Below are 22,633 nucleotides of genomic sequence, written 5' to 3'. Positions count from 1 at the left end.
TTTCAATTTGGTTTGGGAAGTCCAGGTGTCATAGTTCTCTTTCTATAAAAAAAAAAGGAAAAAGAATCTGCTAAGCAGTTCAAATAAAGGTACCTTCAGCACGATAATTAAACTAGTTTTAAAGGGAAAACAGTTTAAATGTATTATGTATCATCCTTTACAATACTGTTACAAGAACTCTGACAAATTAAACTGATAAATCGGTTTAGTACAACAGCTTGCTTCTAATAAAAATAGCACATGAAAAAATGCTTGTGCTGTGAGTTTATACTTTTTGTTTTATTCCTTCCTTTACATAAAAAAAAAGCCAAGACAAAAGTAACCGAAATGCAGCTTTTGTGCAAACAGTGAGCATTGACACCCAGGAGAGTTCCTGAAACAGCCCAGTTCCTAAAGCAGGAGAGCTCCTAGAGAGAAGCCTCTGCAGCAGGCTCGGCGCTGCTGCTGCAGGCAGCCCTGCAGCCCTGCAGCCAGCCCTGCAGCAGGCCCTGCACGCGGGCCAGGATGATCTCGTTGGTGCTGCTGCACTGCTCGGGGCCATACGGGGGCTCGATGGTCAGCACCCCCGCCACGCTCAGCGTCCTGCCCAGCTCCCCCTGCTCGCCCACGGGGATGTGGTTTGTCTCCAGCCACGTCTTCAAGGCGTTCTTCCTCTTCTCCAGCTCCTCGGGGCTGTAGGCTTGGCACTCCTCTGGCTCGAGGATGTGAGCGAGGCGGCGCTTCATGTCACTGTCCCCTTCTTGCAGGATCTCGACCTCCTGAATGGCGTGGCCCATGACGAATGATATGGATCCTTTCTCATTCTCTGGGAACATTGCGAGGACAATGCTGTCAAGGAAGGAAGATTGTGTAAGTTCCTGTTCTTAACTGAAGACTGAGAAGCAGCCTCCAAGGTTTTGGAGATAAGAGCTCATTAGCATCAGTCTAATCCAGGTATTTAGGCAATACCCAGCACCCAGCATTTTCCTTTCAAAAGCACGCTGCTATACCCTTAAAATACTAAAAATGTGGAGCTCTGCAGGGAATTGCTGGTCTTGAATTTGAAACTGCTCTAGACACTATCAAGCAGAATATAAACATACACTTTGCTTTGAAAAAATAAAGTCTGGAAATCTAAATATTTTTGTGCAGCTTTCCCAACACTGCTGAAGAACTTAAAACATTTCAACATTCAGAAACAGTGATACTTTCATACATACAGCACTTCGAATGTTGAAGGCAGCTAACAACACCAGAACTTTTTAATGAAAGAACAGTCATATTTATTGATCATTGCTAAAAGAATACTTTTTTTATGACTGTTGCCAGTTTATAAAATGAAGATACAACAGGAACACACTACAGAAGGCTCAGGCTCACATTGTAGAAGCATGCTGTTTTCCCAAGGGCACTTGCATCTCAGAAGTCATAAAATGCAAGTAGGAAGGCAGCTGGTTATATTTCTAGGATCTCTCCCTCCTGTATCAACAAACAGCATCAGAAACCATTTTATTCCTCTTCTGGGAAGCACAATTCCAGACCTTGATGCCAGCACTTCACTAGCCTATTATTGCCACCATTAGTGGAAGTAGTGACTTTTTGGGATGCAAGATATGCCTTAATTTCAGCATGGACCATCACCAGAATCACTCACAGCTGCATGAACCTTCCTTACCAAAATGATAGGAAACTTCATGAGATTATTGGAGCAACTTCAGAGCTGAAGCAAAAACCAATTCTTCTGAAACACATCAGAAGCTGAATGTTTTAGTTTTCAGCCTCCAGCCTGTGTTCATATGGGACAAGCTCACATCCAATAAGGTATGAAAGAGCTCTGGCAACAAGGAGACAAATATCTGCCCATTCCCGGGTGCATTTTGCCTTTCAAACCCTGTTTTCAAGTTACTCACTTGAGATACCAGAGATGTGTGGTACCACTTTCTGTCCAGTGCCCCTGATTTTCCCTTCTTGCTCTCCCCAAAGAAGCCTCAACACCTTCCTGGGCATCTGGCTGGAGTTGAAAGCCAGACACCAATGGAAGAACTCTAGACAAAGGATTTCAACACCTAAAGCATCAAAAGCACTTCAGCACCCTTCGTAAAGCAGGGTTTGGTATATTACCAAAAGCAACCTTTAGCACATGGATTGCTGAGAGCTAATAGTATAGGTTAATATATAAGTTTTAAATAAGAATAAGTCACTTGGAATTATAATACTGTGTGATTCAATATGCTGTTCACTTAGCTTTACTTGCTTAGCATGAAGATCTGGGTTTGCTGAAGCCTTGGCTACAAGATGTGAACCTTCACCTTGAACACATGCAGTCAGGTGGTAGAGAACTGATTTTTTAGCAGTTCTCCTACACACTGGCACAGTGCTGAGTTTTGAATTTACAGTGAGAATAATATTCCTAGCACACTGATATTTTGGTTGTTGCTAAGCAGTGCTTATTCTAAATCATGGACTTTTTAGTTTCCCATGCTCAGCCAGAGATGAGGTGCACAGGAAGTACAAACCAGAAGATAAGAAGGCTGCAGCCATCAGCAGAAGCTGTAACTTAAGAAGATAACATTACATTTTTGCTCCAAGTAAGTTTGCTTCAGCCTTAGAACCTTTTCTCCTCCTAAAAATCTTGTTTTTCATAAAAGCTTTGGTACTTACGTGGCAGAAACTGGGTCAACAGTTAAAACCCATCCTTCATATTCATTTTTCTCAACAGCAACAACTTTCACCAATTTGTTCACATACGTTTCCCAATCTAGAGGGCTTTTTCTCTGCCAGTCATTCATATTTCCTACATCCAGGACCTAGAAAGCAACCAGATCAATCAGCAGATGCAGTCAATCTTTTTGCTTTGCTCTTCATGTCAGAACTGGGTTTGCCTCCATGTAAAGATTTGTCTTTAGCAAAACTCGCCTTTTTTTTTTTTTTTTTTTTTAAGCAGACATTCACACAACTGGTTTGCCTAAAGCTGCATTTCTGTAATTCCCCACGGAGTCAGCTTGTTTTTAAAGGCACACAGCAAAGCCTCAGACCCCACTGTTGTGATCACCTTACGCCTCCCCGTTGCATCTAACACTCCATCTATTGCTCTGCCTTCTTACAAAACCTCGGAGGTGAAAGTTCAGCGCGTCTCGGGTGCCGAGCCCTTCCGCCGCCCGTGGCTAAGCGTTATCCAGGCGGCTCTCTCCCCATCCCCTCCGCTGGAGCACAGCAAGTGCTGTTCACTCTGTTCCCGTCCGGCATCCCCAGCCAGCGCTCCGCCGGGAGCGGGGCCGCAGAGCCATGGGCGCAGCGCGGCTCGGGAGCACCGGGGGCTGCAGCGCGCTCTCTTCCCCGGAATGCCTTTTTTGCTCCTGGTTGTAGAGGTGCTTTTAGCAGGCTTTGCCGTGAAGGTGGGAAACTTGATTCCAACATCCACCCCCAGCCCACACCTGCCCTATGCCAGCAGCACTCCTACAGAGCTTCCAGCTGCTAGTCCTTGATTCGGTTATTCGTTAGGAATTTGCAACAGTTTTGAAAGTGCTAAAACAAAAAAATATAAAGCGTATAAAATTTTGCAGGCTTAAAGGAGCCGTTTCCTTTTTTTCCTTTCTTTTTGAGAGTCTCAATTCAGCCTCTCCAGTACTACAGGGATTGTGTATGAATGGCTTGTGCCACTGCATTCAGCTATCGCTTTCATTCAGCCATGGCTCGTGTATTAGAAAGCAGGGAGAGAAAATCTAATTGCTTCCTAAGAACAAGCACTGGCCTGCACTCCAGAGGCGGCTACGCACCAGCTGATGGGGATATCACCTCCAATACTGGATGCGTCCAGGGATCGCTCCCACTCAGGAGATGCCAGGCCAGAAAAGCCGCGCTGGCTGTGCTCCCAACGGGCAGATGACCACCTGCAGCAGCAGCAGCGGGACGGGAACTCCGCGTTCCCAGGGAAAGGCTCTCCCGCTCCTAGAGAAAGGCTCTCCCGTTCCCAGGGAAAGGCTCTCCCGTTCCCAGGGAAAGGCTCTCCCGCGCCTAGAGAAAGGCTCTCCCGTTCCCAGGGAAAGGCTGTCCTGTTCCCGCCGCCGCCCCCGCTTCCCGTTCGTGAGCCCGCCCCGCGCATGCGCGCCGCCGCGCGCGGGGGAGGCGGGGGAGCAGGCCAGGGGGCAGGCGCGTGCGGCGGCGCGTGCGCGCGGGCGGCGGAGCCGTCGGGATGTCGCGTTACGGCCGCTATGGAGGCGGTGAGCGCGCCGGGGGCCGCGGGCGGCGGGCGGCTACGCGAGTGGGAGGGGGAGACGACTCGGGGAGAGAGGAGATTACGGCGGGGAGCTTGGCGGCGGGCGGGCATCCGTGGGAAGGGGAGAAATGCGACGCCGTTGCCGAGGCCGCCGTTGTCGCCGCCGCCATTTTGCGTCAGCGGCCGCGGGGGAGGGCGCGCGGCGAAGGCGGGAAGGGGCCGCGCGGACAAGATGGCGGCGGCCGGGGCAGGGCGGGCAGCGGCTGAGCCCGCGGCCGGCCCCGCGCTGAGCCCCGCTCGTCCCCGCAGAGACCAAGGTGTACGTGGGGAACCTGGGCACGGGCGCCGGCAAAGGCGAGCTCGAGAGAGCCTTCAGCTACTACGGACCTCTGAGAACCGTGTGGATCGCCAGGAACCCGCCGGGGTTCGCCTTCGTGGAGTTCGAAGACCCCCGGGATGCCGAAGATGCTGTCCGTGGACTTGACGGGAAGTACGTGTCCTTTTTACGTGTCTGCCGAGGCTGCCGACAGAGAACCGGGGTTTATCTCTGCGGTCCCTGTGTTCTTCTGGTTCATCACGGACTGAAAGGTTTAACCGAGACCCTTCGTGGACTCGTTCCAGGGTGATCTGCGGCTCCAGGGTCAGAGTGGAAGTTTCCACAGGGATGCCGCGCCGCTCCCGCTACGACCGGCCCCCTGCCCGGCGCCCCTTCGACCCCAACGACAGATGCTACGAGTGTGGTGAGAAAGGCCACTATGCCTATGACTGTCACCGCTATAGCCGCCGAAGGAGGAGCAGGTACGTGCGGGGCCGGGGCGGCTGCGTTGCTTCGCCAGCTCGCTTTTGTCTAGTTCTTGTTAGCAAAGAACACAATGTTACACCAGTTTTCTTTAAACTTTAACGCTAGAATAAATGTATAGGTATATATTACAATTTGTTGCTATTTCTATCAAATGTTAATATCTTAATAATCAACCTGGTCAAAACCTTTCAGGTTTCTTCGTTTGAGTCAGTCGCCTTGATTCAGAATGTCACGAGCCTTAAGATTTCATGCTGAGGCGCCTTGCAAATCCGACACTTAAGATCCTCCTAGACCTTGAGGTGATCAGCATAAGAGGCCAGATCCCCTCGAGCCATCTACACGTAGCTTCACCTTATTCTTTAAGGGCAGAAAATTTGAGACGGTGACCGCCGTAAACAGTAAATTTGGCATTCAATTGGGGCCCCCCTCCGGTTTAGAAAGAGGAACACCAGATTGACCACATTCCCACCTAGAAAAATCTTCTTGCGTCAATCAAGCCTCACCCTGGCTCATTGGGCTGTCAGTTTGATCGTCGTTAGATTGAAGAGAACACCTACCTAGATGCAGCGCTCGCCTATAGATACTTCTAGATCGTCTAGATCTGCTAGACCTTGGGCCAAAGAGGGTCGACCTGCAAACTTGCAAGGTTTATTTTAAATACGCATTACAGTGTTTTCTATTCTAATGTAATTCTGCAATGTAATTCAGCTTTTAACATTTTTCTAGGTAGTAAAAATGCTCAAGACAAGTAGGCCCAGACATTTTTCCAACTGACAGATGCTAGTTCTTTAGTTGTCTGAAAAAAGTTTTGACTTCAGCAGGGCCTCACAGGTGTGGGTTGCTGCAGCTGTCTGCTGATACCTGTTTTTTCTAACCTAAACCCAGGTCCCGGTCCAGATCCCGCTCGAGGTCCCGAGGAAGAAGGTATTCCCGGTCACGCAGCCGCAGCCGTGGTAGGAGGTGTGTTTGAGTTTGTCTTTTATTCCTGTTGCCTTCTTTTGCCCATAAAAAGCTATACTTGAACAACTCTCGGAATTGCTTTCTTTGTAGGTCCAGGTCAGCTTCCTATCGTAGGTCCAGGTCCGTGTCTCCTCGAAGGTCCAGGTCTGTGTCTCCCCGCCGGTCACGGTCAGCTTCCTTGAAGAGATCAAGGTAATTAAGATTAATTTTTACTGTTTGGTTTATTTTTGTTACTGTTTTCTTGTTTTAATTAGATTCCAAAAGGTATTGGATAGCAGATTTCAAAAGGTGCTGATCTGTAGAATTCAGCATGCTTTAAAATGTTTCTGACAATTCTAGTTAAATTTACAGGTGTGCTAATGAGTTCTGAGCCCTTACTTTGAGACAGTGGCATCTCCCATGATTGAATGTCTTTGTCTAAAATGTGTAATGATCATGTAGGTATATGATCATGTAAGTCTTAAGTTCACAAATGACAATTTACATAGTGCTGTTATTGTCATTACTTTTTCTTGAGTTTATTTGTTTTTAATTTATCTCAATTTTTTAATTTCAGGTCTAGATCAAGATCCAGATCTAGATCCAGATCGGTTACATGGCCCCGAAGCAGGTATGTGACCATAGGTAGTTGGTAAAAGTTGCTTAAAAGTCTCAATAGGCTCTGTAACAACTGTTAAGTTTTTTTCCAGAAAAAGATGTGTTTTCCCTCCACTAACCTAGGGGTCCATAGTTTTAAAATGCAGTGCAGAAGATTGTTCTTCCTCTTTTTATTCTTTGGCATACCACTAACATCTAGGTTACCATAGTCATCACAAATACTGGTTTGATTGGGTTGCATTAACAGCTAACAAATGTAGAATTAATCTCAAAAGTTTATTTTTCTTCGTGTAGCAGTCACAAGATTGTGGATTCTTCCCATTATTTTTCCGAGAAAGCAAGATGCCCTTCAGTAATGTGTTATTGTCTGCAGCCAGGCAAGGCTTGAAGGGCTTGCTGGTGTCCTGAGTGTTACAGCTGCAGTTCCAGCTCTGTTGAATATCAGTGTCAGTCTGCAGGAGCTGATTTTGGTTTGAGATAAACATCTGTGAGAATTATTGTGCACCAATAAACGTGTCACAAGGATGCTGTTCATTCCCTTATACTTTACTTGATAGTAAGTGCAGCCTGTGCTTCATGGAGCCTTGTCCTGGCAGCAGGGGTGACTGGGTGTCCTAGACAAGAACAAGAGTGAATGGAAATTCTGCTCTGGATTGCTTATGGCCCAGCCTGTCCTTGTGCCTGCTGTGCTGGTTTTAATGGCTGCTCTTTGAAACAAGGAACAATCAACCATGAAGAAACACTAAAATACAGGATGGCTTCAGCTAATGGCAGCAGGTGGAAAAGCCCACAGCTGAAGGTGGCATTTTCTGAGGACAGCAAGCAATGATGGGAGTTGTAAGGGAAAGGAGAGATGAAGACCAGATGGCTTAATTAAGAGCAGAAACTCACACAAATAGTCCAGAAGCTGGTAAAGAGGGAAGAAGGTTGCCCAAGGCAGTATAGCAGTGTGTTTCTGTGGCTAAACCCTGTTGAATCTTTGTGCTGGTTGTTCCAACGTGACTTCATCATGGCTTATCCCTGTCCACTGTCAGTGGTGAGCCAGAAACAGCTACAGTCAGCAGACCCTAAAAGAGAAAAACATCTTGATATTACCACCACTGTTTTCTCTTTTTGGTACCGTGCTGGTTTTCTGCAAGGTAAAAGATACTTGTAGTGACACTTCTGGACTATTGTGTAACACTTGGCATTGTAAGTAGGGATTAAGTGACTGAGGCATAGGAAGTTAGAAATACACAACTAGGCAGAAGTGGCAAAAGAATTGTGCTTATGTAACTGAAATATTATTTCTTCACAGAAGAGTCCAAGGAATGCATTGCACCCAGAGACAGGCTCTGGGTTTGTGAGGGAGACCGATTAAATGAGTACATTACATTGGCTGGTTTGACAGTGTCACAACACACATCTGGAAATTGTTCTGGAAAGCCTTGGGTGTGGAATGTAGAGCGCTAGAGGGAACCTCAAAATTTCAGTGAGGCTTTCAGGCAGTATTAGTGTTCCTGTGGTGCAGCAGCCTCAAAGGTGGATATTTCCCACATTTTTTCCATAAGAATTGAGTTCAAATGTTAAAAACAAAAAAAAAAACAAAAAAAAAACAAACAAAAAAAAAAAAACTTGAAGTAAGTGGCTATATAAGAGGGCCTTCACAGAGAAGATATTTCTAGGAATGAGCTGTCTGCAACTGCAGTGTCAGATGCTGCTCAAGGCTAATAAAACCTGCATGGCTTTTTATTAGTTCTCTGAAAATACTGGTCAGGATTTGGGTTGTTCCTGTGTTCCTGCCACCTGTATCAGCAAACACTGCTCATCAGATAGGGACCAAAGTACAGAGCAACATGTGCAGCATCCATTTAAAAACACTTCTTTGGAAACTTAACAGGCAAAACCCTGGAAACGTGCAGGATTCTGTGTATTCAGCATGCAGTGCTCATCCACTGGGTGTGAGTCCTGTCCTAAATATGGGAACCTGCATGCTCTTGTTTCCCTGCTGAGCTGTGTCTTTCCTTGCAGGTCTAGGTCTCATGGCAGATCAAAGTCTGGCTCGCCGGCTAAGAGGTGAGCGCACACACACACAGCCTGCAGTAGCATCTCAGATTTAGGTTTGCATGATTAACACAGCCTGGTCCTTTAGGAAAATATCCCCCTAACAGGGGTCCCCAGCTAATTTCTTTGTGATATGACAGAAATTATAGCATTTCCTCTGCAGCTCTTGGGAATGTGTTCCTTATCTGTCTCTGGGTTTTCATTAACTCTTCATGTTTTCCAACATAGTACTAATTTTTTGTGCCTTTGTGCTCAGTCTGTTAATTTTTTCTGTCAATGAGATAAAGAGCTTGAACTGTGTTAGTGCTTTTCTTAAAACAGCAATCCGGTGATGTTGCTTTTCTCAAAGCCTCATCTTAGCACCACCCCTTGTTTTTCTGTTTGCTGAAGAAAGTTGCTTAAAATGCATCTCCACAGTAAATAAATGGAGAATCCCTGTCAGAGTAAAAGTTGATCTGAAAACTGAGATGGGAAAGACCTTCTGGCTAGATTCCTTATGATTTGCTTTCTGATAGGTTGGGGCTTTTTTAAACGTAAGAGTTGCATTTGACATTTAAGCTGCATTGATGCTTTCTGTTTTGGCAGCCGGTCGAAGTCCCGGTCACCGTCTCCAAAGAGAAGGTACGTTGGTGTCCCTACTGATAGCGTAGGCTCCGTAGAGTTGGCATTTTAGTGTCTGCACTGATCTCTGCTGAGGAGTGTGATTGCTGCTTGTAGCAAAGTACTGGAAAGGTATTTTGCTGAGATCTCTTTCACAGCAATAATGTGGTTGTGGCTTTCTATATAGTAATATGTATGTGGTGATAAATGCTCAGGGTTATGTAGCAGTATCTTGTCTGCTCCCCTATTCCTTTTGTTCCCTTTGGTTCCAATAAAACTAACAGTTATATTGCACAGAGACTGATGAGCTTAAAGCATAGCATAAATGTAGAAAATCAGCTTTCAGTCTCATTGAAAGCTACACTGACATTGGGGAAGGTAGAGTGGAGTACCCTGGCACAGCAGTCAAGGAATGGAAGATCAGACCTCTTATGTTCAGTGCTGTTAGATTATTTTTTTCTTTTGCAGTAAGTCAGTAAATAGTTCTCTCTCTGTGTATATGCACAGAGTAATGTGTAGAATTTGTGGAATGACAGAATCAGCAGCATTTTTTCTCTAATTAGCATTCTTTAATAGATAATTTTTACAAGTTTAATGTCAATCACAAGAGCATCAAAGAATACTCATAAATGCTGAGTGATTGCCATGACAGGTTTTGACAAGCTGCTGTATCAGAGCAGTGAAGAAGTATCATGCCCCTTCAGAAGTCGCTATAAGTAATACCCTTTAGATGGCCTTGCAGTAATTTCATTTTAAAAATAACAGTAAAGAAAAAAAGTGTTATCTCCAGATCATCAACCTGTTAGCTTTTGTCAGTAGTGATTGGTTATTTTATTTAAAAAGTGCTTAAAAAGAGCCAGAGTCTGGTATACTCTGGTTGCTTTTTCCTGTATTTGTGATTCCCAAGCAACTACTGAAATGTTAATTGTGGATTGTTTTCCTTTCAGCCGTTCACCATCAGGAAGCCCTCAACGAAGTGCAAGTCCTGAAAGAATGGATTAAAGTTATGAAGTTAATCTTTTAGGAAGAAAGCTATTTTGCTTACATTATTATAAGGGATTTTGTGGTGTCTTTGTAAATGTAAGAATGTAGATAGAAGAGTATATCAACTAAAATTTGGCATGATCTGGGTCTTCTGAGTTAGTCACAGCAATAGACTAGCACAGGTCTCTTTTTATTGTATGAATTAACTTCCTGTGATAAGAAAATGTGGGACTTTTTTATTGGCACATTGAAATAAAATGTGTATTTTTAACTAAAACTTCTCTGAAGTAACCCTGCTGCTTCTGTTAACGTTTGGGTAATTTTAGCTGTGTGCCATGTAACGTGGATGAAAAATGTCAAAAATGGGAATCACTAATCCCAGCTGGTGTCTTCTCAAGGTAGTCACTTTTCACATGTACTGTTGAATGTCTTTGGTGAAAGGATTCCTGTTCTCTTCAAAATGGAATTTAGAATCCATCTCTGTCTGCAGATGGATAAAAATTTGCATATACCCTTTTCATTCCTTGATATTTAGAGGGCATTCATTTTTCTGCCTGATCTGCTTATTCTGCAAAGCTCATTCTCTGGTGTTTGACTGTTGATACCAGATGGCCCAAAAATGTAAGGATAAACTTGCCTCCCAAACACATCTTTTAAGCAACTAAATATGCAGAAACCTCTAAAGGTAATAGAAATAATTAATAACTTGGCATTTGCTAGTTTCACTTCTTGCATTTTTTTAGTTCCTTAGGCTATTGATGTAAAGAAAACTTTTTAAAATATCTGAAGGTGTGCTTTCCTTTTTTGAGGGAAGGTCCTTAAAATGAAAGAATCTCAGCTGCCCTCAGGAGTTCTAACCTGCTTCACAGAAACTGGTATGGTTGTCAAGCAGCCCATATCCCGGAGATGGCTTTGTTGAATGATCCCAATTTCTTACAGCAAATACATAACCTGCAGGAGTCTTTATTTGTGTATAGGTGTATCCAGTTGTTCTCATTCTGTACGAAGGACTTGTATGATAAAGCACTTCAACACAGATCACAGCAAGGGACTGGCAACAGTGTTGGACTGTGAACAGTAGGGTAGGCAGAGGGGTGAAAAGCATTTTTTCTTTTTGCTGCATTTGGCTATCTAGCAGAAATAAAGGCCAGTTTCAGCAACAAGTAAGCACTGAAATGGAAAGCCAGGCCTGTTTGGGCTTAATGAAATCTATCATAGCAGTTTGCTTCCACCGTGTAAACCACAGCAGAACAGTTTATAAATGAAATTACAAGAAGACTTTGTTACATGTGGGGTAACACGTGGTTCTGAAGAAACAGATTTCCTGTTAATAATGACTGCATGGAGCTTTTCTGGTGGATGAGTCAACAGTCCAGATCCTGAAGGTGCTGTTTGCTGCAGCATCCTCTGGCCTTTATTCCTGGTCCTCGCTGTGCCTGGATCCTCTCCGGGGCTCACCATGGCCATTGGTGCTCCAGGTGGATTCTGGCCATACTCACCAAATCCCACTGTGGCGGGCTGATACAGATGTTACCCTGCAGCCCAAATGCCTGAAGCCTGTGATAGGTGTTTGGAATATTTTACTGGTTGTGCATTGTGTACCTGGTGCAAGGCACACGTATGCCACTGCTCTGGAATTTCATCGCCTTTTTTTTTCTGTACTCAAGGCGAACCTGCTCTGCTCCACAATAAACCTGCAGACTGACACGACAGCTCTACTGGTACCTGTTTTTCAGTACCCAGAGACACTGGAATACCGAGCAGAAGAGCAGCTGAGGAAGCATGGTGAAGTGCTGCAGGCCATGGGTGCAGCAGCATGGCAGGAGAAGGTGGGACATGATGCCTAATGTCAGCCTGTTTCCCTGCGGAGTGGGCTACCAGCTCCCTAATAGGATGGTGCTGTCATCCCCTGGCTTGTGCCAATTTTTCTGAATCCTCAGAAACATGGAGGTTTTCATCAAATAGTTCCCTCATACAAGGTTTTGGAGATTTCATGTGGAAACAGTGCTAGGATGACAGGTTTTCTCCTACAGTTGTATATTCAGGACTAAATGGGTGTGCCCACTTCACTTCAGCAACCAAGACAGAGCATAGGAGTTTAACCAGAGCATCCAGGGCAGCCAGCTGGGATAATCCCAGCACACTGTCCTCCTCAAAGCTGTCCTGCATCAGCACTGTACACCACTTGGAGCACTTTGATGGAAGGAGCAGATGTTGTAACAACCACAACTGCATCAGCCTTCCCACATGCTCCACATGAATATTACCAGATATTCCCCTGCTGTAGTTGGAGCTGTGATGTCATGCCCCTAAACAAGGTGTTTTCAGTGCATTTTTACTGCAAAACAAAACCCAGTGCCCAGGGTGAGAGGCTGGACAGAGTGTGAGACTTTTGCACAGACCAGACAGCAGCAGAGGTGGTGACAGGAGCTAAAGCCAGCAGAAACCACATGTGAAAACCACAGAGGATAAAGGCTCCTGTATCAGATGCATCACCCAGGGTGGTTGGAAAGCTCTGTTTGGCACCTGGCAGGATTTCTGGCTCGGCTGCTAGAGGCACTTACCCCTCTCAGTGCTGGGAGTCAGCAGCCCTTCTCCTCAAGCAGTGCTGAACACAAGCCACGTGGTGTGGTTGTATTCCTCACCCGGATGGAGCAGGACGTTGGGGAAATGAGGCTGGGGAGAAACAGCAGCATATCAGTGACTGAACACATTCCATTCCATGGGACCAGAAAGCATGGCTGCATGCCTTTGTTCTTCCCAAGACATATTCCCACAGCTGCCCCCAGCCATTTCCAGCAGCAGTGTGTAACCACCCGCGACTTGCCAGCGGGCAGAGTGGGTGAGTCCCACTGCTGGTTGAATCCAGGCAGAGGATGTGGCAAGGCCCCAGCAGGGCCATCCGCTCTAGACCCCCCAGCTTTGGGAAGTTGGGCTGCACAGGGCCAGTCCCTGCTGCGCTGACTGACCCCTGTCTAAAGCCACGGTGACGTTTGCCTGCCTCACTTCTGGCATCTGCAGTGTCCCCTTGAGAAGCAGACTCTGCTCCTCCATTTAGTGCCCCAGAGACATGGAGCGTGGTGGGGGTATGTCCCCTGCCACAGGACCCAAGTGACCATGGGAGGGGAATGGACAGCTCACCTTGTTAACGGCATCGGGCCAGTTCTGGGTTTCCAGGCAGAAAGCCGAGTGCCTGGGGTACGTGGCAGCACCTTTGCCCTTCAGGGAGCCATCCAGGTTGTTTCCGGTGTAAAACTGGATGCCAGGCTGGGTGGTGTGAACCTCCATGGTCCTGCCAGAGGGCGGGTGGAAAACCCTGCAGAGATGCCAACGGAGGATGACATGGGACTGGCTGAACGGGCACCTCTTGGCTCCAGGGGTGGGGACTCCTGCCAAGGTCCCAGCCTACCTGGCCACGAGGCGTCGATCCTGCCCCTGATGCAGGCAGAAGTTGTGGTCAAAGCCATCCAGGTGAAACTTCTGCAAGTGCTTGCCCAGCTCCACAGGCTGCCGGAGATCAAAGCCAGTGCCCTGCACGGCAGCCACCTCCCCTAAGCAAGGGGAACAGCAGGCTCAGCCATTCAGCCACATGCCAGCAAAACCTACCATGTCCCCAGCACAGCTGGCAGCTCCTGGGGACACTGCTGTACTTAGCAGGGACAAAGCACAGACAAGGAGCAAGAAAATGCATGAAAGATTGTATATGTACAAACCCAGCATTTTCTCCCTTGTCCTTGTTAAGACTGCTGTGGGCATACAGTGTCCTGTGATAAAGCAACATAAACAACCCCAGGACATACTAAACACAGTGCAGAACAGTCACCCCAACCAAAAGTGAGGGGTTTTGCATGGAGGGCAGAGTAAATGCCTTGAAAAAAAAAAAAAATGAAACTGTTCCAATTCAGGCACTTACATAAAATACAGCAGGCATTGCACACAAAGTGTCTGTCTTTAATAATTGCACAAATCTTATTTTCACCCCAAGACTAAGACTACCCACACAAGAAGGAACTGCAAAAGGCAGTCGTAGCAAGCTGGCCACAACTAAGATGTGAAACAGCTCCATGGTGAAAGCAGCAGGGAGAAGTCGGCCACTGGATTGGGTATGGCCTTAAGCTCTTCCCCTATATGTCCACAAGCATGGCACATCAAGCTGAGCAGAGGCCACCTGGACCGAAGAATCTTCTCCTCCAAATCCACAGGGAGCGTGTCTCCTGAATGGACTCACATAACAACCTCACATCCCCTGTGCCTCTGGCCCCATTTCCTGCTGCTCTTGCCTGTTCCCTGGGGCTGGTGATGGACCCAGTTACCAGCACCTGGTGCTGCCCACCCTGCTCACATGAAGTGGGACTGCACCCAAAGGTGAGGGCCCCACTGTGCCTGGGGTCCCCTGGGTGCTGGTGTGCCCCCCTTGCCAAGCAGTGCTGCTGCCCACACCCACCAACATTGCTCAGAAGGATCACTTCCACCTGGTGCCACAAGCACGGCACTGCCTACCAGTAGGGATCTGGGTGTCATCCACAGGCAGGTAGGAATCTGCTTCAATGGAGATCTCGTGGTCATAGACATCCAGGGAGCCCTGCAGGAGGATGGGAAATGCTGGGATTCCTCTTGCAGCCACTGTTCAAGCAGCCCTAAGCACAGTTGTGAAATCACAGTGCACAGTGCTGCCCAGCTGATTTGGTAGTGCCTGGAGCACCTCCTGACCCTCATTCCACCTTGATCTTGGGCACAGGACAAAGGCACTAGCCCAGGCAAAAACCTTCATGGGCCATAGGAGCTGTAAATCCCACAGGGATGGGGCCATCAGTCTGTCTAGTACCTCACTGAGGGCTACCACCCTGCAGAGTGATGAGCCAAAACGTGCTGGGTACTGAGCACACAGCAGCAGGGAGAAGGGGAAGGAAGCAAGCAAGGGGAAATGCAACCCATCCTCCTGTCTCATCTGCATTGCTGCGGGGGTGTGCTCCTCCTCCTCTTCCACAGCCTCAGGAGTGTGGGCAGGGAACCTGCTGGGCTGGAAGGGGAGCAGGATCAAAGCTGAACCTTCAGGTCACTATCTAATCTGAGCAGCAATTTTGTGCCCAAAGGTCTCCTGTTCCTCTGGAGCACACCTGAGTTGCACGCTGCACGTGCTGATATTGCTGCACCTCTGGGAGCACCAGCAACAACAACTGCACAGCCATTCTCAGGGCAGCAGCCTGGGCACAGCTCCTGCTCGGAGGGGCTGAGTTGTCTCTCACACTTTTAAGGGCCTTTGTCTCACATCCAAATGTGACTGCACTGTGTTATCCTATGGCTCTGCCCAGCAACACTTTATTTCTCAGATCCTTTTCCTCCAAGCACAGTTATAAACTGTGAGATTAAGACACAGCTGCAATTCACTGTCCATGTGGTTAACAAGACCCTGTACAGGTGTGTAGGAGCCCTCTGCATCCTGCTGCTGCAGCCTTGCTAGTTGCAATCCTGGCTACCTTACATCCCCTTTCTGTGATGTTTCTTCTGCCCATTTTGACTTGGGTGTTTTGGTGCTACCACTCCAGGCCCTGATTTCAACCTGCATCACCCTTTCAGAAATGCCAGCAGAACACAATTAAGAAATGCCAGGCCACCACCAGGGCATGCCAGCTCTGCACCTCCTCCTTAATCTTCCCAAGGGACCAAGAGAGCAAAACTCCCCAGTTACACACAAAAGAATTATCATGCTCATCTGGATGCAGACTTGTCCTCAGCTGAGATCCACATGATTCAATCCCCTTCCTGCATGCAGCCCATGAAGCACAGAGACAACCTTCACTGCTGTGTCCCCAAAACCATGATGTGTCCCCAGACCAGGTTGGTGCCAATGACCATCCCATCCCCAGGCTTTCTGCCCCTGCACAGTGTTTCTCCACGGGGCCCATCTCCCCACACTTACCTGCCCTGCCAGGTTGAAGTACGCGTGGTTAGTCAGGCTGATGGGGGTTGTCTTGCTGCTCTGGGCCTGGTAGTTGATGGCCAGCTCCCTGCCACTAAGGGTGTAGGTCACCCAGACCTTCAGGTCACCAGGGTAGCCTTCCTCACCATCGGGGCTGAGCCGGAAGAAGCGGACACCATTTGGGAGCACCTGGGCGCTCCAGAGAACCTGCACGGAGCACGGCCTTGGTGGGACAGGAATGGGAACACAGAGCCCTTCCCTTCTGCCCCAGGCTGGGCTAAAAACAGGGACAAAAGGCGCACAAGGGATGTTGCACTGAAACAAAGGCTTTTTCAATCACCTTTCCAAGGAAAACACAAGCACCAGCCTGCTCTTGGTCAGCCAGGACCACCAGCAGGGAACAAGCTTTCCACTGAGCAGCCAAACAAAGGAGGCAATTTGGCAGTCTGACAAGGATCTGTTCCAGTCTGTGTTATGCCATACCTGAGAGTCCACACATTTGGTTTTTGCCCTGCAGCTGGACTTACCCCCTTTCCGTGGATTTTCTCATGTGCAACACCACTTCAACAAGCTGCCACCCAGGCACTGGCTTCAAGGACAGTAAGAACACACTTGGGACTCCTGCCCAGGGCCTGGGGTTGGGCTAAATGGTACCAGATGTGCTGTCAGACACATCCAGAGACCTGGGACCTCTCTGGTTCTTGTCCCTGCCAGAGACCAGCACCAGTACTCAGCTTGGAACCAAACATGCTGGCAATGCAAGCAAGCCAGCACACTGCTGCCCTGACAGCCTGTTTGGCCCTGGCCATGGACCTCATGCTGGGAGGATGGATGTCCAACAGGAGGCTCTCTGGAGCTTCACATTTCCCTGAGGAATAGTTAGTGTCTAATCAAAGTGGACAGATTTAGGAACAAGGGCCAAGGTAGCGCTGTTGAGTTGATCCCTCTCATGTCCTACACAGAGATCACCAACATGGGGGCATGGTCAAAAGCCAGCATTTTCACCAAACACAGAACCTAAGGGTGACAAATACACCTGGCTGCAGAGTAGGCCCTCCAACAAAGTGTGCAGTTTGACTGCAGCTCCCACAGCTACAGTAAGGATGCTGCGGATTTAAATATGAGTTTCTATTTAAGTTCTTTGGAAAAAAAAACTATTAAAGTCCAGGAAACGTACAGGTATCACTACTTTTTTTTAAGATAAGAGAGTTATTTTCAAAAATCCACCAGCACACTGCAGCCCTGTAAGTGCAGCTGCAGGATGCTCTCATCAGACCACATGCTGACCGCAGCACTGATGTCTGCAAAATCAGGAAAAGCTCAGAAGATGACCAAGATAATCACAGCTAAGTGCCAGTGTGTGTTTTTTGTTAGGGTTGACCAGCTAGGGCTCACTGTCTCTGAACAATGCCTGTTTCCTGGCTGGTGGGGGTCTTGGGCAGGTGTCCAAGCGTGCCCTGTGGGCCAGAGGACACAAAGCTCCAACTGGGAGATGTCACTACCTTCTCCCCAGCAAGCTGGTGAGACTTCAGCAAGTAAGAAAGGTAAAGAAGCAGAAGAAGAGACCACATCCCCTGACTGCAGAAAACAGCCTGGAAGGCCTGGGTGTGGAGAAACACATGTTTTCAGCTGCAGATCACAGGTGTCAGGCTGTATAAAGAAACTTTAAACCAACCAAACTGTCCTCTTTGGAGGTACAACAGCCAAGCTATCCCCAGTACTCCCTTTTTTCTAAGGCTGCTGAGGAGCATTTCATCCCAACCTGATGCCAGTTCACACTGTGATTTTTTTTTTTCAGGCACTCTGGCTTTTTTCCCATCAGCCTGGATTCCTCTCACAAAAAAAACCCATTAACCCCATGAAAGCAGCTGCACCCAGCACATTCATGTGCTCTTTGGGGGAAATGGTGGATCAGCTACTTGCTGGTTAGAAATGTACTTCATCCAAAAAACCCCAAGGCTTCAGGAGAGACTTCTGAGCCTGCTCTGCAATGGAGCAGGGTTATCAGCAAGGCTTTCAAGAGAAGAGGCCCTCCACTGCTCTTACCATCTATATACAAATACCTGACTTGAGCAGCAGCTCTTGGGAGGAGAGAAAAAAAGCTGCATGCCCTGGGGCCAGGGAAAGGTTGTTTCGTCTCAGGAGGTCATAGGGGAGGGCTAGGAAGGAGAGACAGTGATCCTGGATCCTGGGGCATTCTGCAGGCCTGATCTAATCCCCCTCTGCTGTGAGGCAGAGTGACAGCCTGGGGATGTTGTCGCAGGATGGAAACTGCACCAAAGGGGGCAATGCAATGACTGAACCTGCAGCACCACCCTGCTCTTCCCTTACTGGGGAGTGCTGTCACAGGCAAACAACAATGATAAGTTTCTGCAAACTCATGTCCTTCTGACTCTGAGAGGAGCTATGGGCAGGTAGCAGCCATGAGACTGCAGGTAGAAATGAGTCTGCATGGAAGCTTTCTTTGGGCACGTGAACAACTCCATGTCACATCCAGGGTGGTGCAGCTGGTGCCTGAGGAGCCTCCACTGCTCCCGGGCTGGTCCTCACTGCTGTGTCCCAACCTAGGCTGTGCAGAAGCAGCCCAGGACAGCCCTTGCCCAGAGCAACCCTGTCAGAACTCAGGGGCTCATGAGGCTCAGGGCTGCAGTCACACAGACGAAGCACAGCAACCCTCAGCTTGGCATCCAAGGATGACATAAGTGAGTCCTGCAAACTCAGGCAAAGACAAACCAACCCAGCAGCCTGCAGGGTCTCACTTCCCCGTGTTCCTGCACTCACAGCACTTTCTGACCTGATTCAACTCAGTAACCACCAGGAAATTCTACAGGGTTCAGAAGTGTAGACATCACACACTCTTGCCACAACCCCACAGGTTGTATGCTGACAGGACACTGGAATTTTCACCTTGTCAAATCCCTTGGCTCCTCCATGCAGGCTGTTGGGCCCATTATTGAGGAACAGCTGATACTCCTTCCCGTCCAGGCTGAACCTCCCGTTTGCAATCCTGTTGGCAACACGGCCCACGACAGCACCGAAGAACGGGTGCTTCCTCGTGTAACCTGGCCAGAGAAACAGCACACGGTTAAACAGAACCATGGGAACAGGATGGGCGGTCTCCAGGAGTCTGCAGTCCCAGCGTTTCACAGGACACACAGCTCGGTAGTGCTGCGCATCTTTGATTAACGCAGCCTTGATGGGATCTTGTATTTGCAGATTTGAAGAAAAGGCCTCCGTCATTGCCAGGTAAGGAATGACTCAGATCTGCCACAACAGAGTGGCACACCACCACCACCAGTGTCCCAGTTCCACATCCACCACAGAGCCCAGGAAAGGCAGCAGGAACTGTATCTAACTGTATCTCTTCAGCCCATGATTTTGGGGAGGTGGGGAGGGGTGGAGGGGGCCTTACAAGCAGGTCACGCAGTGTGGCAATAGACTAGTAAGTGCTGGTTAAACTGCCCGATTGTGCGTTTTTAATTTTTTTTTTTTTTAAAGAAACGTATTAAAACCCACCTTCTAAAGTGTCAAATCCTAGGACAACATCTGAAAACTGCCCATCCCTGTCTTTTGTCTCCAGAGTGGTGATGATGCACCCAAAGGACAGGATCTCCACTCTCACGCTGTCCGACTGTAAGACGAACTTCTCCACCTCTCCGCCTCCCTCCTCCGCGGCCATCCGCCCGAACGCCTCTCTCCGCACCGCCGTCATCGCTCCCCGAACCCGGCCCCCCCGGCGGGAGCCGCAGCCCTGCCCGGGAAGCACGGAGCCCAGGAGGAAGAAGCAATGGCGGCGGGAGCGGAGCGCTCGCAGCTCCAAAGGGCAGCCAGAGCAGCCCCCTCGCTCCCGCGGGCGGAGCGGAGCCGCGCCCGGCGGAGCGGAGCCGCGCCCGGGGCGGCCACCGGCGGCAGCGCCTCGGGGGCGGCCGGGGCAGCGGGGGGATGCCAGGGGAGGGAGCGAGGCGGCGGCTGCGCTGCCCGGCCCCTTCGAGGGGCGAAGCATCGCCTCCAGCAGCTCCCCTCGCCCACTTCCATCGCAACGACACGGCTTTCCCGGCCCGTGCACAGCGTGCATGACCAAATGCTGTTTGCTCCCCTTGTGCCCTCCCTCAGCCCGGCACAAGGCAGCGCCTGCTGACGGGGCTGTAAATCAGGCTCAGAGCATTTGCTGGCCGGGGGGCTGCTATTATCAAAGCTGTGGCTCTGACCCAGACTCCATCAAAAATCATCATCCTCTGAAATACCGATTTCTGCAGTCTTTGCAGGTATTTTCAGTCTGCGGGGAAAACCCCGGCAACATTTAAGTAATGTATGTGCACATTTTTGACCTCTCTAGTGCAAAGCAAAAGAGCACCTCACTACAATTTGTATTCCTATGAGGACCCATTTTCAATATTTGTTCAAAGAACCAATAACTCCCATCAAAAAACCTGAATCGGTGAACCAGAGGTTGCTAAATATTAATTTCCAACACAGCCATTATCTTTTGACAAGACCAAGTACAAATTCCAAGTGAACACATAAGCCAAACTTCCCACCTGGGGCTGGGCAGAGATGGTTTGGAAATCTGCATTTCTTTGTTAGCAGTGGCAGTTCCTGTGTTTCCTTCTGCACCTTCGCAACCCGCGCTCTCTGTCCACAAACGACATTTGAAGCAAACATACTTTTTTCTGCTCATCAGTACCACCTCCCATGCAAGACAGGATAGGGAGCAGCTCAAATTTTGCAATAAGGAAGGCTCCAGATGGATGGACGGATGGCTGGACAGATGGATGGACGGACGGACGGAGATTTTCTCACCTCCCTTCACAGATGCAAGACCACTCGAGCCCCAGTGGCCATCTAAGGCTGTGTGCTTGCAAAAGCAATACCAGGGACAAATCTGTTTGTGAACCAGCCACACAGTTTTCAAGCTGGCAGATAAACTAGAGCAGAAACCAGCTTGCACAAGCCTGAATCCTGCAGGGAACAGTAAGGAGCAATGTCAGCTTCAGGATCTGAGCAAGGTATTCCAAGAATCCTGCTTCATGACTTTGAGGATTACTCATGGCTCACCTCTGAATGCATCCTGCCCCTCTACCACTGCTGAATGGGGGAGGTGGAGAAAGGGCAGAGCAAGGTACAAGCAAATCCTGTTCAACATCTCACCACCCTGGATTTCCTTTTTAGTCATTCTTATTTTTAAAAAAGTGGGGGTTTGGGGCCTTGTTCAACACTGAGTTTTGCTTATACTGATGGTCAAATGCAAGCTCCTTTCATTTTCTCCTCTTTCTTTCCAGAAGAAAACTGCAGTACTGGGCCTGAACACACCTGGCATTGGCAGCAGGGCACTTCCACAGCTCAGAAGAGCTCGCTATTCATCTCTGAGACTTTGGTTTCACTTCTCTGCCTTGCAGCTCTGCACAAGCAGTTGGGCAGAGCTCACCAGCTCTCAAGTCCTTATCTGCCCTCTCTCACATTTGGAAAATGCAGCAGCCTTTCCCAAGCCAAAAAGCAAAATGCTGGTGAGGAACAAGGATTTATCTGCTCTAACAGTAGGTATAGAAAAAGTGTGACATGAAGGCAGGTTATGTGTCTGGTCCCACTGGTCCCAGCTCCTCGACACCAGGCAAGACATTTCTATTTAGTACAAAAGGCAAACTGGAAAGTCAGCCTGTGAGTGGTCCTGTCTTTTCCCCACCACAAAGCTGAAAAAAAGGTACATTGTGAAAAAGAAATTTGTTGTTGTTGTTTGTTTGGGGTTTTTTGTTTGGTTTTGTTTAATTTTGGTTTTTGTTTAGGGGAGCCATTTAACACACTATCAGCTCCTATCACATAATAAAGTTGTTATGAGAAAAATTACAGGGAAGAATTTATTTCCCTGGGATCAGAAGCTTGGAAATTCCAGGAGCCTGCAGGGCAGCTATCGTTTTGCACAACAGAAGTGAAGCATTGGATATTATACATGCTTATGCTATTTTTGTACACATACTTTATTTTTTCAATATATTTTTAAAAATACTTTGCTTTTTTCCCCATGCTTTTCTTTAATCCAAAATAAAGTAACTTTACTTAAAAGGCTACAGTCAACCAAAACTCTGTCTTTATGAGAAGATCTTTTTTTAATTTGGTCATCAGGCAGTTCTGTAATAAATTACATCACTACATTTCCTTCCTTCATTTTGTCTTTATCTTAAATCCAGCTGTGATTTGCAGTTTATTCTGGACACAGAGCAAGACTTGAGGACTCAACTGGTTAAGAAAATAATTTTAAAGGGAAATTCAAGTTTCTGATGTGTTGTGCTCACCTATAGGATCCAACTCTGTTCTGAGTTACCCAGATCCATAACCTCCATTTTCATCACAGCTGCCTTCTGCAATGGAACAGGAGAGTGATGTTAATGCTGCTCACCTTGAGACAGGTGACATGGTGTGTGTCCTGTGAGGAAACTTTGGACATACTCCTGGACCAGGTTGCTTGGATCAGATCTCTTGTTTTGGGGAAGCCAGGGTGTTTGTCTCGGCACCATGAAGTGGTGCAGCTTTGTGGGCA

The 22,633-nt window shown here is 48.1% G+C and overlaps 3 protein-coding genes and 1 long non-coding RNA gene across 9 annotated transcripts; 2 read left to right on the top strand and 2 right to left on the bottom strand.

Annotated features, from left to right (window-relative positions):
• Positions 1–258: 258 nt before the first annotated feature.
• GEMIN6 (gem nuclear organelle associated protein 6) lies at positions 259–4,064 on the bottom strand. Of its 2 annotated transcripts, none has more exons than XM_077790629.2 (3): positions 3,731–4,064; positions 2,641–2,786; positions 259–828 (listed from the first exon to the last, which is right to left on the bottom strand). In XM_077790629.2, exons 2-3 carry the CDS (start codon positions 2,766–2,768, stop codon positions 408–410), a joined length of 549 nt encoding a protein of 182 aa, XP_077646755.1. In that variant the 5' UTR covers positions 2,769–2,786; positions 3,731–4,064; the 3' UTR covers positions 259–407. The 2 variants fall into 2 exon arrangements, with proteins under 2 accessions (XP_077646755.1, XP_021394272.1); XM_021538597.4 differs by having other exon boundaries at positions 3,756–4,064.
• A 78-nt stretch (positions 4,065–4,142) lies between these two features.
• Positions 4,143–11,893, top strand: LOC110474844 (serine/arginine-rich splicing factor 7). Its single transcript, XM_021538596.4, has 9 exons — positions 4,143–4,199; positions 4,505–4,685; positions 4,817–4,993; positions 5,883–5,957; positions 6,048–6,149; positions 6,514–6,567; positions 8,565–8,609; positions 9,183–9,218; positions 10,145–11,893. The coding sequence occupies exons 1-9, from the start codon at positions 4,172–4,174 to the stop codon at positions 10,197–10,199; spliced, it is 753 nt and encodes a 250-aa protein (XP_021394271.1). The 5' UTR covers positions 4,143–4,171; the 3' UTR covers positions 10,200–11,893.
• On the bottom strand, positions 5,626–20,024 carry GALM (galactose mutarotase). 5 transcript variants are annotated; one of them, XR_014954105.1, is made up of 9 exons: positions 19,618–20,024; positions 19,009–19,163; positions 16,102–16,308; positions 14,682–14,763; positions 13,591–13,732; positions 13,323–13,497; positions 12,746–12,857; positions 7,446–11,738; positions 5,626–6,134 (listed from the first exon to the last, which is right to left on the bottom strand). XR_014954105.1 is itself a non-coding variant. In XM_085576187.1 (8 exons), exons 1-7 carry the CDS (start codon positions 19,811–19,813, stop codon positions 12,780–12,782), a joined length of 1,035 nt encoding a protein of 344 aa, XP_085432313.1. In that variant the 5' UTR covers positions 19,814–20,024; the 3' UTR covers positions 5,626–10,182; positions 12,746–12,779. The 5 variants fall into 5 exon arrangements, 2 of the variants coding, with proteins under 2 accessions (XP_085432313.1, XP_031360060.3); XR_014954104.1 differs by having other exon boundaries at positions 7,446–10,182; XR_004147953.3 differs by having other exon boundaries at positions 7,446–7,621.
• Positions 20,018–21,806, top strand: LOC146768072 (uncharacterized). Its single transcript, XR_014954109.1, has 2 exons — positions 20,018–21,220; positions 21,381–21,806. It is a non-coding gene; the product is annotated as an uncharacterized LOC146768072 (long non-coding RNA).
• The last annotated feature ends 827 nt before the right edge of the window (positions 21,807–22,633 follow it).

This window comes from Lonchura striata, chromosome 3, assembly GCF_050655825.1.
Source record: "Lonchura striata isolate lonStrDom1 chromosome 3, ASM5065582v1, whole genome shotgun sequence".
Lineage (NCBI taxonomy): Eukaryota > Metazoa > Chordata > Aves > Passeriformes > Estrildidae > Lonchura > Lonchura striata.
This window is presented reverse-complemented; position numbering and strand designations above follow the sequence as displayed.

What these genes read in the sequence shown, in the direction of transcription:
- GEMIN6 (XM_077790629.2), bottom strand. Translation starts at nt 2,768, where the DNA reads ATGAATGACTGGCAGAGAAAAAGCCCTCTAGATTGGGAAACGTATGTG. An exon ending in GTTGACCCAGTTTCTGCCAC is followed by an intron (nt 829 to 2,640) that starts GTAAGTACCAAA and finishes CTTCCTTGACAG; the next exon opens with CATTGTCCTCGCAATGTTCC.
- LOC110474844 (XM_021538596.4), top strand. Translation starts at nt 4,172, where the DNA reads ATGTCGCGTTACGGCCGCTATGGAGGCG. An exon ending in TTACGGCCGCTATGGAGGCG is followed by an intron (nt 4,200 to 4,504) that starts GTGAGCGCGCCG and finishes TCGTCCCCGCAG; the next exon opens with AGACCAAGGTGTACGTGGGG. An exon ending in AGCCGCAGCCGTGGTAGGAG is followed by an intron (nt 5,958 to 6,047) that starts GTGTGTTTGAGT and finishes CTTTCTTTGTAG; the next exon opens with GTCCAGGTCAGCTTCCTATC.
- GALM (XM_085576187.1), bottom strand. Translation starts at nt 19,813, where the DNA reads ATGACGGCGGTGCGGAGAGAGGCGTTCGGGCGGATGGCCGCGGAGGAG. An exon ending in AGGATTTGACACTTTAGAAG is followed by an intron (nt 19,164 to 19,617) that starts GTGGGTTTTAAT and finishes TTCTCTGGCCAG; the next exon opens with GTTACACGAGGAAGCACCCG. An exon ending in GGCCCGATGCCGTTAACAAG is followed by an intron (nt 12,858 to 13,322) that starts GTGAGCTGTCCA and finishes GTTTCTCCCCAG; the next exon opens with CCTCATTTCCCCAACGTCCT.